Below are 12746 nucleotides of genomic sequence, written 5' to 3' on the forward strand. Positions count from 1 at the left end.
TTTAGTCTGTGCTGAGCCTCTCTTTGCTTTGCTATTAGGGGCTGGTTGTATGTCATTATCTAACAGCTTCTGGCTCTTGGTTGATGCAGTTGTTTCATCCCTGTTCCCTTGGCTTTCTGTCTCTCTTATGCTGTCTGTGTGTTTGCACAGCGAGGAGTTCTCTGACTTAGTTCAGCTTAAAACTAATTTTTAGAATATTTTTTATCTCAGATTGCCTACCTCACAATCTCAGTAAATGCTTATGCCATCTTCAGGTCTGTATTGAGTTGTTAGGGATGCAGAGATGGGAAATGAGTGGGAAGGACAGAACTGCTTTTGTTTTGTTTGTTTTTGTGTTTTCTTTTTCTTCCTCTCCCAGTACTAGCAATTTGTTACTGATGGGTCAAAATGTCTCTGGAAGTATGGCTTGATTCTTTCTTTTGTGCTTGTGTCAGGATTTTCCAATAAAATACACTGGATTGCTATGGCAACTAACATAGAATATAATCAGTTAAGGACATGAGTCATGTGCAACTTAAAATACTCAGAAGATCAGTATTACAGCCCAATTACAGAAGGAGGGAATTGTGCATGTAATTATGCAAAGTACAAATCAGAATCTTTTGGGGATATTGCAGATGTGATGTTTCTGGCATCCTGAGCCCTGAACGATGCTTTCATAGAATCACAGAATGGCTCGGGTTGGAAGGGGCTCCAGAGATCATTAAGTTCCAACATCATTGCCACAGGCAGGACCACCAACCTCAAGATCTGGTACTAGAACAGGTTGCCCAGGGCTGCATCCAACTTGGTCTTGAACACCTCCATGGATGGAGCATCCACAGCCTCTGTGATGCTTTGATATATGCTGCTATTGAAATCTCCTGGTCTTTGGGAATTAAAGCATTTTGATGTATAAAATACATATTTTGTAATTAATAGTCTCATAAACGATTTTAGCAATAAATGAATTTCTTCAGTAATTCAAATATTAGACATTTACTCAGGGACATGATGTAGCAGAGGGTTGTTAGAGTTAGGGTAATATGGTTGGGTTGCGGTTGGCCTTGATGATCTTTAAGGTCTTTTCCAATCTGAGCAATTTTATGATTCTATGACATAGATGCCCACAAATGTTTTCTCAGGGCTTGTTGGGTTTTTTTTTGTTTGTTTTGTTTTGTTTTTTTTTGTTTGTTTGTTTTTTTTTTTTGTTGTTTTTTTTTTTTGTTTTGCATCTGAGAGGATGGTCCCTATGTTATTACTGTAACCAAAACATCTTTTGAAGTGAAAGTAGAGAGGTACAGTTTTTGCAGGAGCTGAATTATATAAAGGAGCCTCTACTTGTTTGGAACAAAAATCCTTCTGCATTTCTCTGCGTCATCTTGATGTTATTCCAGGCTTTCAGTATGAGTGGCTAAGCTGAGGGGGCTTATATTTGGTATAGTTTTTCCTAAAATTTGGAGTTGTGTATTGAAAAATTTCTGACATTTCATAAATTTCATGCATTTTTCCTACCACAGGCTATCTATCTTGTTACAATATTTGAATCTATGCTATTTTTACAACTTTTTTTCCTTCAGTACTCAATGTCATTTTTTTTCTCTACATTATAGACTGGAATCTTTGCTTTCATTAGCTCTGTGATTTTCACACTTTCAGAAGGGTGTGAAATAACAGTTTTGTTTCTGTTGCAGTTCTGGACTTGTCAGAATCCTACATGTGATTAACACTGTACTCCTCCTGTTGAATTCCATCTATTGGCTTTTTGTGAAGTCTTCATGTGTTATTACTTTTTTTGTTGTTGTTTTTAATCCAAGCTTCTTTCTGCCTCTGAGAAGGGAATATGATTTTCTACCTGCGCAGTCTTTTTTAAATGCTTTTGAAATCTGCTTCACCTTTATACTGAAAATTACAGGGCTTAGTTGTGCCCTGTAATTTTTTTGGTTATTTGTTATTCATCATCGTATTCCAATCTGCATTGTATTTCCCGTCTAACAGCGCCAACGTGGTTCCCTTCAGCAACTTTGTTTGCAAACACAGTATTTGAGGCTTATATCAGATTCATTTGACAGTGTTTGAAGAAACATGAAGCTTCTCTTAGATAACTGTATAGCTTTTCTGGTTCTTGTAACTGAACTAGAAATAATTAGGCTATTCAAGACAGATCTACTCCCACATACATTGCTATTATGAAACAGACACCAATGAGATTGCCTAGGGAGGTGGTTGAGTCACTTTCCCTGGAGGTATTTGTGGAAAAATGGTGGTGGCAGGTGGGCATTTGGAGGTCTTTTCCAACCTTTTTGACTCTATGATTCTATGAGATGGTTTGGAATATTTGAGACTGCCCAACTCTGGAGGTGAGGAGGTGCTGGAGGTGAGGCCACATAGCACAGAGCAAAGCAGGGCAACACTTCCCCTCGCAGTGGCGGTGCTGGGCCCGGTGCAGCCCAGGTTATGGCTGGACCTTCTGTCTGTAAACACACTTTTGGCTCATATTCAATTTGCTGCCAAGTTTATGTCAGTAAATAAACTAAAATTAATTGAATTTTGTGCTTCAGAACTTTGGATGAAAAAGGTGGCTTTTTAAATCTCAGCCTTGGCTGTACTAATATGGACACCCAAGGTGATACAATTCGACAGTCAGCAAGATTAGTGAGTGCAGGTTTAGCTGTGCCTGATGTGCTCTGAAGGCTCCCCAGGCAGCTCCAGGGGCAGGGCTGGCCTGCCTGCCTCTGAAATGCTCTTGGGAGAGCAGTGGTGGAGGCTTTCCAAGGAATGTGCATCTGCAAGTTGTTAATGAGGTTCAGTCTCTTACACCCATGACAGAGCATGAAGAGATGGTTACATGTCAGTGTCATCACTGTGTAAATTAGAGAATGGTCACCACTCAGGTAAAATGTACAAATCACTGGGCAAAAGTTTTGGTAGTAATGTGTAATTCAGTGTGTAATGAAGGTGTTTTGTCACAGGAACATTTTTAGTAGTATATATTATTCTGTACCCTGCATATTCTCTGTTTCCTTCATTAGAAAACAGCCTTAGGCAAAATTGCTTGTAGAGTTTGTACCTCTTCTCTTTTTGGTCTTCATCTTACACTACTTCAACATTATTCAAAATCACAATCAGTTTACCATTTTATTTCCAGGTGATACTCCTTTTTATGCAGACTCCTTAGTAGGGACATACAGTAAAATTATGGATCACAAGAACTCATTACATTTCCCAGATGATGTAGAAATCTCTAAGCATGCAAAGAACCTCATCTGTGCCTTCTTAACTGACAGGTATGTGCATGTGTTGTTTTGGTTCTATTTCTGTTTCAGATAGTACTAACACATGTTCATTGTAAAAATCAATTTCCATTACACCAGCTAATTTCAATTCTCCTCTGCAAAATCATCCACACATGGGATTTTCTTATGGGGTATTTTTCTAGGCATTGTATTTTATTTTTTGGAGGGGTTCTGGCAGCTCTTGATACAATGTACTCTGTGCTGAAGAAATCCTCCCATCTGTGGCTCGGTGTGAAATAGAGCAGCAAACCTGTAAGGCTGGAAGTAGTTTTTGAGCTCTGAAAGGCAGGGAACAAATTGTGATGAAGTGGGCGCTGCTTATAAAAAATAAAAGCATACTTTCATGAAAACAAGCATATATTTGCCTACTTTGTTTGAAATTTCATAGAATGTTCAAACTTTTCTCTTTTAGCTAGTGTTACTAACTGACAAGTATAGCTAATAGAGAAAAAAGATGTTGTCCTGGATATAATTAAATCATCGAGTTCTCCCTTCATGGAGCTGAGCGTTTTGTTTTTTTTTTATTGATATTAATCTGTGTAAGATCATTCTTGACCTGAATTCTTAAATTTTCCTTAGTGCCAGAAAGCAGAGGTTATCTTAGATTTCTCTGATTAAAGAAAATGACACTTAGGTTCAAATTTAACTCCGGATTGATGATGTGTCACCACCTCACTTTGACTGCAGCCGAATGTTCAGCTTCTAGGGATTGAGGGATCAGTAGGAAAAAAGCCAACAATCATAAATGAATAAATTGCCTTATAATGGTTTTTATACTCACAGAGAGGATTGTTCTGCTCAGTTAAAATATATTTTAAGTGTTTCTAACCCTCAGTAGCTGCAGGGCAGACAGAAAACAGGAGCAGAATTGAATAACGTGAGTGCAGCGAGGTTTATTTCCCCTACGTGTGTTTGTCTTCCTGTTTATATTTAATGCAGCGCTCAAGCAATTTATTTGAAACAGATGCCTTCTTTCTGTGTGCGTGATCAGTGATGAGGCACTTAGAGGGACAAGAAGGAATAAGCATCCACCCTATGATTTATTAGTTCTGTTGCACGCATTGGTTTTATGTTCTCTTCTCACAGATAGTTTTAAGAGAGACTTCATTTGCTCGAACTAGAAGTTTCTTTTTGAACTTGAGATTTACTTCATTGTAAATATCAGCAAAAGACGTGTCAGGGTTACTTATGGGGCAGAGGATGGAATTCTTAAAATATTTATTTCAGTTCAGCCTTGAATAACTGTTCTGTGCAGTAAGTTAGACCTTCCTTCACTTGAGCCTTAAGGTTTGTCATGTGGTTTGGCAGACACCGGCCCTTGGCAGTTTCTTCTTCCCCTACGGTGCTGGCGTTTTGTTTTTCTTTTGAGTTTCTTCTGAGCTTTTGCCTTAGTGCTCTCTTTCTTGCTTTTCTCCTCACGTGGCAGACTCCAACTTCTGGACATTTAAGCAGTAACAGGGAGAGTGGATATTATATATTTTTATATAATTACATTTTCCTATGAGAAACTAAGGATCATTGGTTGGTGTGTTTTTCCTTTCTTTTTTTCTTTTATTTGACCATAAATGTGTTTTACACAGAAAATCTTTACTGACAGCAAGTTATAGTAAAAACAAGTGCTGTTTTTCCTAACGTGAATTTGGCTTAATTGCTATGTTCAGGGACGTGCGACTTGGGAGGAATGGGGTAGAAGAAATAAAGCATCACCCTTTCTTTAAGAGTGACCAGTGGAATTGGGACAACATCCGAGAGAGTAAGTAGATTAGCTTGAAAGTTGTATATTTGTTCAATATTTGCATAAGGCTACTTAACAGTAATAATACAAATGAAAAACACTATAAGGCTGTATAAACTAAGTAGATATTTTCTGGCTATCAAGAATTTTGCCTGAACTTTTTTATTTATCATTTATATTCTTAAACCTGTATCAGTAGGAGTGAGTAAGAGAAATGTCTTCTTTCCAAAAGTATTCTCATATTTACTATTTTAATTTATAGTTCTCTGTTTTGAATAGCAAAACTGAGTGTTTTAGAAATCTAAGCAGAAAGGCTGCTTGTTGCGTTCTATTTCTGTCTGACTTGTTATTGTTGTTTTGATGGTTGTCTTTTTTTTCTTTGTTTGAATTTTTTTTCTTAAACTGTGGCTAAGGCTACATTGAGAGTGGGCTTGTTGGTTTCATTGCCTTTTGTTTAAGAAATTGTGAACTTGATTGCTGTAAGAAAAAAAAACCAACCACTTTGATTCATGAGCTTGATCATAACTTCTAAAGATGTATTTACTGAAGTTTCTTAATATGGTGATTATATTTAGTGTTCCATTCTAAAACGTGATGACCTTTGCAAATACATTGTGTGCATAAGATATGCCATGTATTAAGCAACTCATGTAAATGCGAAAATACTTCAATTTAAGAAAAAAAAATATTCACAGTAATATTTAGAGATCTGCTGCATGATTAATACACATTTAACTAGCAGGACAACCTACGTTATAGGCTGAATCTTGGAATTAAGTTGATCTTTTCTTTCCTTTCTGTAGCTGCTGCTCCTGTTGTTCCTGAGCTTAGTAGTGATATAGACAGCAGTAATTTTGATGACATTGAGGATGACAAAGGAGATGTGGAAACCTTTCCAATCCCCAAAGCCTTTGTGGGAAACCAGCTGCCTTTTATAGGATTTACCTACTATAGAGATAATTTGTATGTGAGACTTTAATGTGTATTTTCAGAAATATACTTGCAAGTTTCTCATATAGCCTATCCTTTCTTTTTCACTCTAGATACTTAATTTATTCATTGCCTTATATTCATTTCTGTTCAATTGTAAAGATAGAAGATGCAGAGTTTAAGTAGAATATATCAGTTGTGGTTACCTTGATAATTCTTATGAAATAAATAGTATTTTTATATGCATAAAAATATATAGTGTCTTTAAAAATCTGTTGTAGGTTTAAAAAACTGCTAGGTTTGTAATTTAGCTCTAAAATTGCTTGTTGTTGGGTTGGGTGTTCAGAAAAATGTTTATGCAATGTAATAGCTTGCTAGGACATCAGTTGCTATCTACTTGCCTTTGTTTTGTTTGATTAATCATATTCAGTGTGTCTGAATAGAAGTGAATGAATTGGGTATTAAGTAAAAATGATAAGCTGATATGGACTTGAAAATGTCTTAAACGTTAGTCTTAGTTTTAAAAAGGCCCAAATCATTCTGATTCACTGGAATAAAACAGGCTTCATTCTGAGAATCAGTTAGGACAAAATAAGGCTTGAGAGAAACGATTGAAATGTGTTTCTTGGTGAGGTTGCCAGAGTTGTTGAAAACTTGAATAAGGGCAGGAGGGATTTGTTTTTGTTTTTGACAGGTTGCTAAGTGACTCCTCTCAGTCTTGCAGAGAAAATGAATCGGTGCAATCTAGTAAAAATGAGGTTAGTGCCTTTTTTTTTCCTGTAAGTGTTAAGGAATGAGTAACTAATTTTGTTAAATCTGCTAGGAGGAGGCAGAGTTTTAAGCAAGGAATCAGATATTCTGGGGAGCACTCTTTTAATGCTCCTCAATAAAAATGATGAATTCTATCTAGAGGACAGCAAGGAGGTGAATATATTTGAATTATGAAAGGAATCAAATAGTTGCCACTTAATTTGTGTGAACATGATATATCATTAAATACTGTCGATGTTTATGCACCAAACCGTTAACAGTGAAGTGTCTGTAGCAGCTTCTGAATGAACTGTTGTACTCGAATGTACAGGTACCGCGCTGTGACGATGAATGAGTACACATTTCTCTCTGATTCTTCTGGCATTTACAATTTGGTTTGAAAACAAATGTGTAGGGCTCTGTTTGCCCCAGACAGCATCGCCCTTGGAAAGGTTGTAGTTCTTGGCTGTGCGCTGCGGTTTGTGGCACGTTTATCCAGAGTTTGGAAAATTAAGTTGTCAACTGTAGTGACAAAGGAATGTTTTTGAGCATAAATCTTTCTCTCGGTTGAAGTGAGTGTGTGAAGCTCGTTTATTGAGCTTTTCAAGATCGCCAACTGAATTTAAATATGCAGATGAGAGGAGAATGCTACTAATTTTTCATGTATTTAGCTTACTTCATTACCCCACTGAACCATTTGCAATATTCAAGCGTAGTTTGTTAACGTTTGTTAAAACTTACTTAATTGTTAAACTTTGGAAAGGAAAGGCGTAGTGTAATGAACAACATAAATTTAAACGTGGATGTTTATTGGGCTCCACGTCTTTCCTTCCTGTCATTGGTGAATAGAATGAAAGTCTTATTTTCCCTTTAAATAAAAAAAAAGCAATCGTTCTTTCAAATACAGTTTCATGTTTCTCACATTTGCTTTCTATTGTGACAGTTGTTAAAATTTTGCATTTCACTTCTGACAAGTTTTTTCATTCTCATTTTCTCAAGCAGTGAGTCTCTCGGTTTTGATGTCCTTTTCAGTGTCCCTGTTTTGGGGATGTTATGATTTTGCATGTTGTATGTGCGGAGTAGAATAGGGATGAAGGAGGAAAAGAAATGTTTGAAGGCCTGAAGATGTGAAGCAATTCCAAAATTCATGTTTTATAATCTAGTTTTTTGAATTTTGGGGTATTTGATTCATATCTTTTTTATATTAAGCACAACAAAACATTCCCAAACTTTAAAACTGTTTCTAATTTTCTGCTTGTGAAAGAATTCCTCTCTCTGTGAGATCATGGTGCACGTTTCGTAATGTTCTCTGAATATTGTCCAGTTTGGTTATATGCCATTTTAATTTTTAAATCATGTATAGAAGAGACTGTCCCAAAAATTGTGCTCCAGACTCTAGGCAGGGAAAGAATACAGCAAATGACCAGAAGCAACATTATTTGCCTAAAGAAATTTTATGACTGTCACTTTGTGATATGTAATTGTGTGATTGTTTGCTGTAATGCAGCATGCAGCAAATGTTATATCATAAAAATCAAGATTAATAACTTGTAATGGTGAGAAATAGAGACGAAATAACCTTCTGCTTAGAAATTAACGTCTGTTGATGAATTTTAAAAAATCACAATTAATGGTTAAATTAATTTTCCATGCTTTCCCTTTTTTTGTTATTAAGCTGCTTTATACTTTTTTCATGTGATAACAGTCTTACTTAAAGACCATGCTTTTTTTTTTGACTTTTTTACTCAGTTTCAGAAAAAACTAAGCAAGTTAGAAGAACAACTCAGTAATGAATTGCAAGCCAAAGATGAACTAGAACAGAAGTACAGGTGAGATTGTTTTGATGTGTTTGGTATGTTTGTAAAGAAATATTATTACACAACGGTTTGGCCTCTCCCCCCACTGCCTGCTTATCTCTGTACTTCCATAAGAATGTCTCTATTGTTTGAGTGACTTTCCCAGCCCTAGACATTTAATGCGATTGCTGAAAATAGAATATCTTGCAAAAAAATTAATTGAACACATCCGAACACCCTACTTTTGTGTGTGGTCAATAGGGTTTAAAAATATTTTTCTTATTCCTTCAGATCTGCTAATACTCGTTTAGAGAAGATAGTGAAAGAGCTAGATGAAGAGGTAAGTCAGTAGTTACTAATTACTGGAATTAAAACGTCAGCATTTGTATCTGAGTTTTTTCTTTAGGAACCAGCAAATTATTTTTGGTAGCTGTGTATTTATGGCAGGTTGGCAACACCAGCTGATTTGTTGGTATTCCAAGTGTGTTCTAACTGTGTCAGTAAAAGGACTGTATTTTGCACAGCTTTGCACCTTAATGCCTACCGCACATGTATCCTATCTACAGAGGGCATGTGGAATGTGATGTGTTGTTCATACAGGTGCATGCTGAGATTTTACACTACATGGATGTTTCATGGCTGCTAGGCAGGTTACAGCATTTGTTGAATGCAACCCATCATACAGTCTTAGATTGATAAAAGCTCCTGGCTCTAGTTGGTCTAGGAGGGATGAACTTGTTCAGATGTTCTGATGCACTGTGTTTGCAGGAAGCAGATGGCACGTGTCTTTTTTCCACTTTGAAGTAAACTGTCTTTTAATCACTTTAAGATTGCCAAGATTCTTCATGTAACAAATGCGATTTGTTTTGCTCTTTTAAATATACCCAGATAACTTCAAGGAAAAATGTAGAGTCTGCAGTCAGACAACTAGAAAGGGAGAAGGCTCTTCTTCAGCATAAGAATACAGAATACCAGAGAAAAGCAGAACATGAAGCAGATAAGAAACGCAATTTGGAAAACGAGGGTATGTTGAACCTTGCTTGAAGGGCTCTGTTTTGATGTAGGCTTTTAAAATAGAAAAACTTCTTCACTACAGTGATTAACTGAATTGTTTTTGTTTTAGTTAACAGTTTGAAAGATCAGCTTGAAGATTTAAAAAAGAGGAATCAGAACTCTCAAATATCCAATGAGAAAATCAATCAACTACAAAGACAGGCACGCCAACTTTATATATGTATATTTTAAAGTAATCGCTTTCTGAAGTTCAGATTTTATTGGTAATGATGGGGGTTTGAACGTGTAATGGAATTCTAAAAGCTGTTCTTTCTTGTCATATATTCATATTCAAAAGTCATCTTGAAATGCCCCCTTATTTCTTTAATCTGTTAAATCTAATATTTTATAAAGGCGGTGGTAGATGTTACATTTTAATTGTTCAGTCTAAAGTATCTTTTTATCAATCCTAGTTGGATGAGGCCAATTCTTTGCTGCGATCGGAGTCTGAAACTGCAGCCAGGCTAAGGAAGAACCAGACTGAAAGTACAAAGCAAATCCAGCAGTTGGAAGCTAATAATCGAGAACTACAGGATAAGAACTGCCTGCTAGAGAATGCTAAACTCAAACTGGAGAAGGACTTTCTCAATCTTCAGTCTGCTCTAGAATCAGAAAGGAGAGATCGAAGTCATGGATCAGAGATTATCAGTGATTTACAAGGTATTGCAACAAGTGTTCTGAAGTTATGCTTATTTCTGGTTTCAGAAATAAAAACACATTCTGGTAATGTTATTTGAGTTTCAGACAGAAACTAAATTAGAGAGCTGTTTTATACAATGCTATTTAAGTTAGGACCTGCATTACAGAGAAAACAAGTGGGGAGATACTTAAGATGAAAGTGTGTTACTGATTTCTAAAACCACTGTGAAGAGTCTTAACAATTAGAACCTGAGCTTTTTATCAGTAAGTAGATACAGTACATGTTTTTTCACAGACTACACAGCCTCATTAATGTTTCGTTCATTTTTTAGGTCGAATATCGAGCCTGGAAGAAGAAGTGAAAAATGGAAAGAGTGCATTAGCCAAACTAGAAATGGAGAAAAGGCAATTGCAGGAAAAACTTACAGATTTAGAAAAGGTAACAGCAGTTCCTAGTGAACGTTTGTGGTACATTCCTGTGAGATTCTTACGGTTGGGATTTTTTTAATTGAGACATGGAGACAAAGTTTGAGAAATTAAGCCTTGTTTTCAGCATCAGTTCTTTTTCTGTGGATTTTTCTCATTGTTTTGGAAGTTTGAAAAGTGGGGAAGGAAGACCTCATTTCCCTTATGATTTCAATTCACTATATTTGTAAAGTTTACAGTAATGTACACCAATGTATAGCTTAATCATGAAGCTGTAGCACTTCATTTTTGCTATGACATCTGACCTTTTTAAACTCTCAGTATTGCCAGAAATTATTAGGAAAAAAAAAAGGTTTTGCTAATATTTTTTAGAATAAATTCTATAATATTTTGCAACTGGGAATTTCACTGCATACTTCTAGAGCATTTTATCGATGCTTTTCTATGGGTAGTAGAAGTGAATTCCAATGACCTTAGGATCTGTGCTGTGTCTTCATACTTCCAAGCAGTATGTTACTGTTGTCTGAAATTTCGTATCTAACCTGATGTATTTAATATTTTATTTTAATGCCCTTTTCTTGGTTAACAGGAAAAGAGCAACATGGAAATAGATATGACATACAAATTCAAAGTTATGCAGCAGAACCTTGAGCAAGAGGAAGCTGAACATAAAGCCACAAAAGCACGACTGGCAGACAAAAATAAGATTTATGAATCTATAGAGGAGGCAAAATCTGAAGCCATGAAAGGTCTGTATTTGACATCACAGTTAGACTTAAGCATAAATTATTGAGGGTAGATAATAGGATTTTTTAATGATAGTAGAAGTTTAAACGTAGTTATGTTTTCTCTATTCCCTTGTTCTTTTTTTAAATATGATTAGCTTTGTAAATCAGTTGTAATCCTCCTGTTTATGATCTTCTAGATTAAAGGCAGGCAGTTTTAGTCTCTTTGAGTGCAACAGAATTCCTGTTGCCAACATCACTAATCCATTTTCTGTGTTACGGTATTCTGAGCTAGGGTATTATTAAATTTATATTATTTAAACTGTTGGAAAGATTTTCAGAAGATTATGTGTGTCCTTTGTCAGTGTTGTTAAATCTCTTTCTAAATAAAATATATGTAAAGAGCTTAAAAATTTAAATAGATTACTAGATATTGTTAGACATAGTGAAGCCTTTGCTAGGCTTCCATAGTCACCATGCATATTCTGGTGTATCTCCTAACAATTAAAATGTCCTAGAGAGAGGGATAATTAGTAGATGATTCCAGAAGATGGTTCTTATTTCTGAATTAAATTGCTTATGTTTACTCCAAGTGCTTAAAAAATAACCTATGGATCTTATCCTTCCAAATGCAGAACATTAACAAAAATGTTGAGCTTGCAGATGTTCCAAAAAAGCAGAAAGATTCAGATATGCCATATGAGTCACTTGGTCCATCAGTTTTCTCAACAACTTCAACTCTCTAATTGATTTCAGATTATCACAGTCAAAGCAATACTTGATCTATAGGTAGAAAATATTTTTTAAGAGGAAAGCCGCTCTTTTATCCCTCTCAAATATATTGAAAATAAACGGGAATTTATATTGAAACTCAAGAGTAAGTAATAGTTCTCAGGCAGAAATGTGTGCAAAGAATCCTCTGGGATGCTTTTTCACAGTTTACCGTGAAAAATTTAATGAACCACTTTTCAGCAGTCTCTGTCATAACTGACAACCATTAGTTAGTGTGGGTAGATGTTCTTCCTCACCCCGCTCACCCCTTTAAACTCCCTGTTTTGCAGTGATTCATTTGCAGGCTGACCTTAAATCTCTTTCTTCACAGAAATGGAGAAGAAACTTTTGGAAGAGAGAGCTTTGAAGCAAAAAGTGGAAAATCGGTTGTTAGAAGCTGAAAAGCAGCGCTCCATGTTGGATTGTGATCTCAAACAATCACAGCAGAAAATAAATGAACTCCTTAGGCAAAAGGATAAACTAAATGAAGATGTATGTAACGGGGACAAAAGAAGTCTTAAGTGGAAGCTAGCTTTAAATGTCTTTGTATTTTCCTTTTGTTATAGCCATATTTAGGGTGTTTGTGAATATAAATGGCAGTAATTCTTACTTCTTTGTATTTGGAGCTTTAAAAAGTCAACTTTAC

General features: G+C 35.8%; 1 protein-coding gene across 3 annotated transcripts in view; it reads left to right on the top strand.

Annotated features, from left to right (window-relative positions):
• ROCK2 (Rho associated coiled-coil containing protein kinase 2) overlaps window positions 1-12746 on the top strand; it is a 92453-nt gene that overhangs the window by 61610 nt on the left and 18097 nt on the right. For all 3 annotated transcript variants that reach the window (XM_042891938.1, XM_042891945.1, XM_042891953.1), the window contains exons 7-18: window positions 3128-3266; window positions 4937-5028; window positions 5814-5973; window positions 6635-6698; window positions 8440-8519; window positions 8778-8826; window positions 9375-9510; window positions 9610-9701; window positions 9953-10199; window positions 10511-10617; window positions 11194-11353; window positions 12432-12592. In XM_042891938.1, the coding sequence (XP_042747872.1) occupies window positions 3128-3266; window positions 4937-5028; window positions 5814-5973; window positions 6635-6698; window positions 8440-8519; window positions 8778-8826; window positions 9375-9510; window positions 9610-9701; window positions 9953-10199; window positions 10511-10617; window positions 11194-11353; window positions 12432-12592 (1487 nt within the window). The remainder of the gene's footprint in view (window positions 1-3127; window positions 3267-4936; window positions 5029-5813; window positions 5974-6634; window positions 6699-8439; window positions 8520-8777; window positions 8827-9374; window positions 9511-9609; window positions 9702-9952; window positions 10200-10510; window positions 10618-11193; window positions 11354-12431; window positions 12593-12746) is intronic.

Source organism: Lagopus leucura, unplaced genomic scaffold (assembly GCF_019238085.1).
Source record: "Lagopus leucura isolate 7727_CA_CO unplaced genomic scaffold, USGS_WTPT01 Super-Scaffold_73, whole genome shotgun sequence".
In the NCBI taxonomy this organism is placed as follows: domain Eukaryota; kingdom Metazoa; phylum Chordata; class Aves; order Galliformes; family Phasianidae; genus Lagopus; species Lagopus leucura.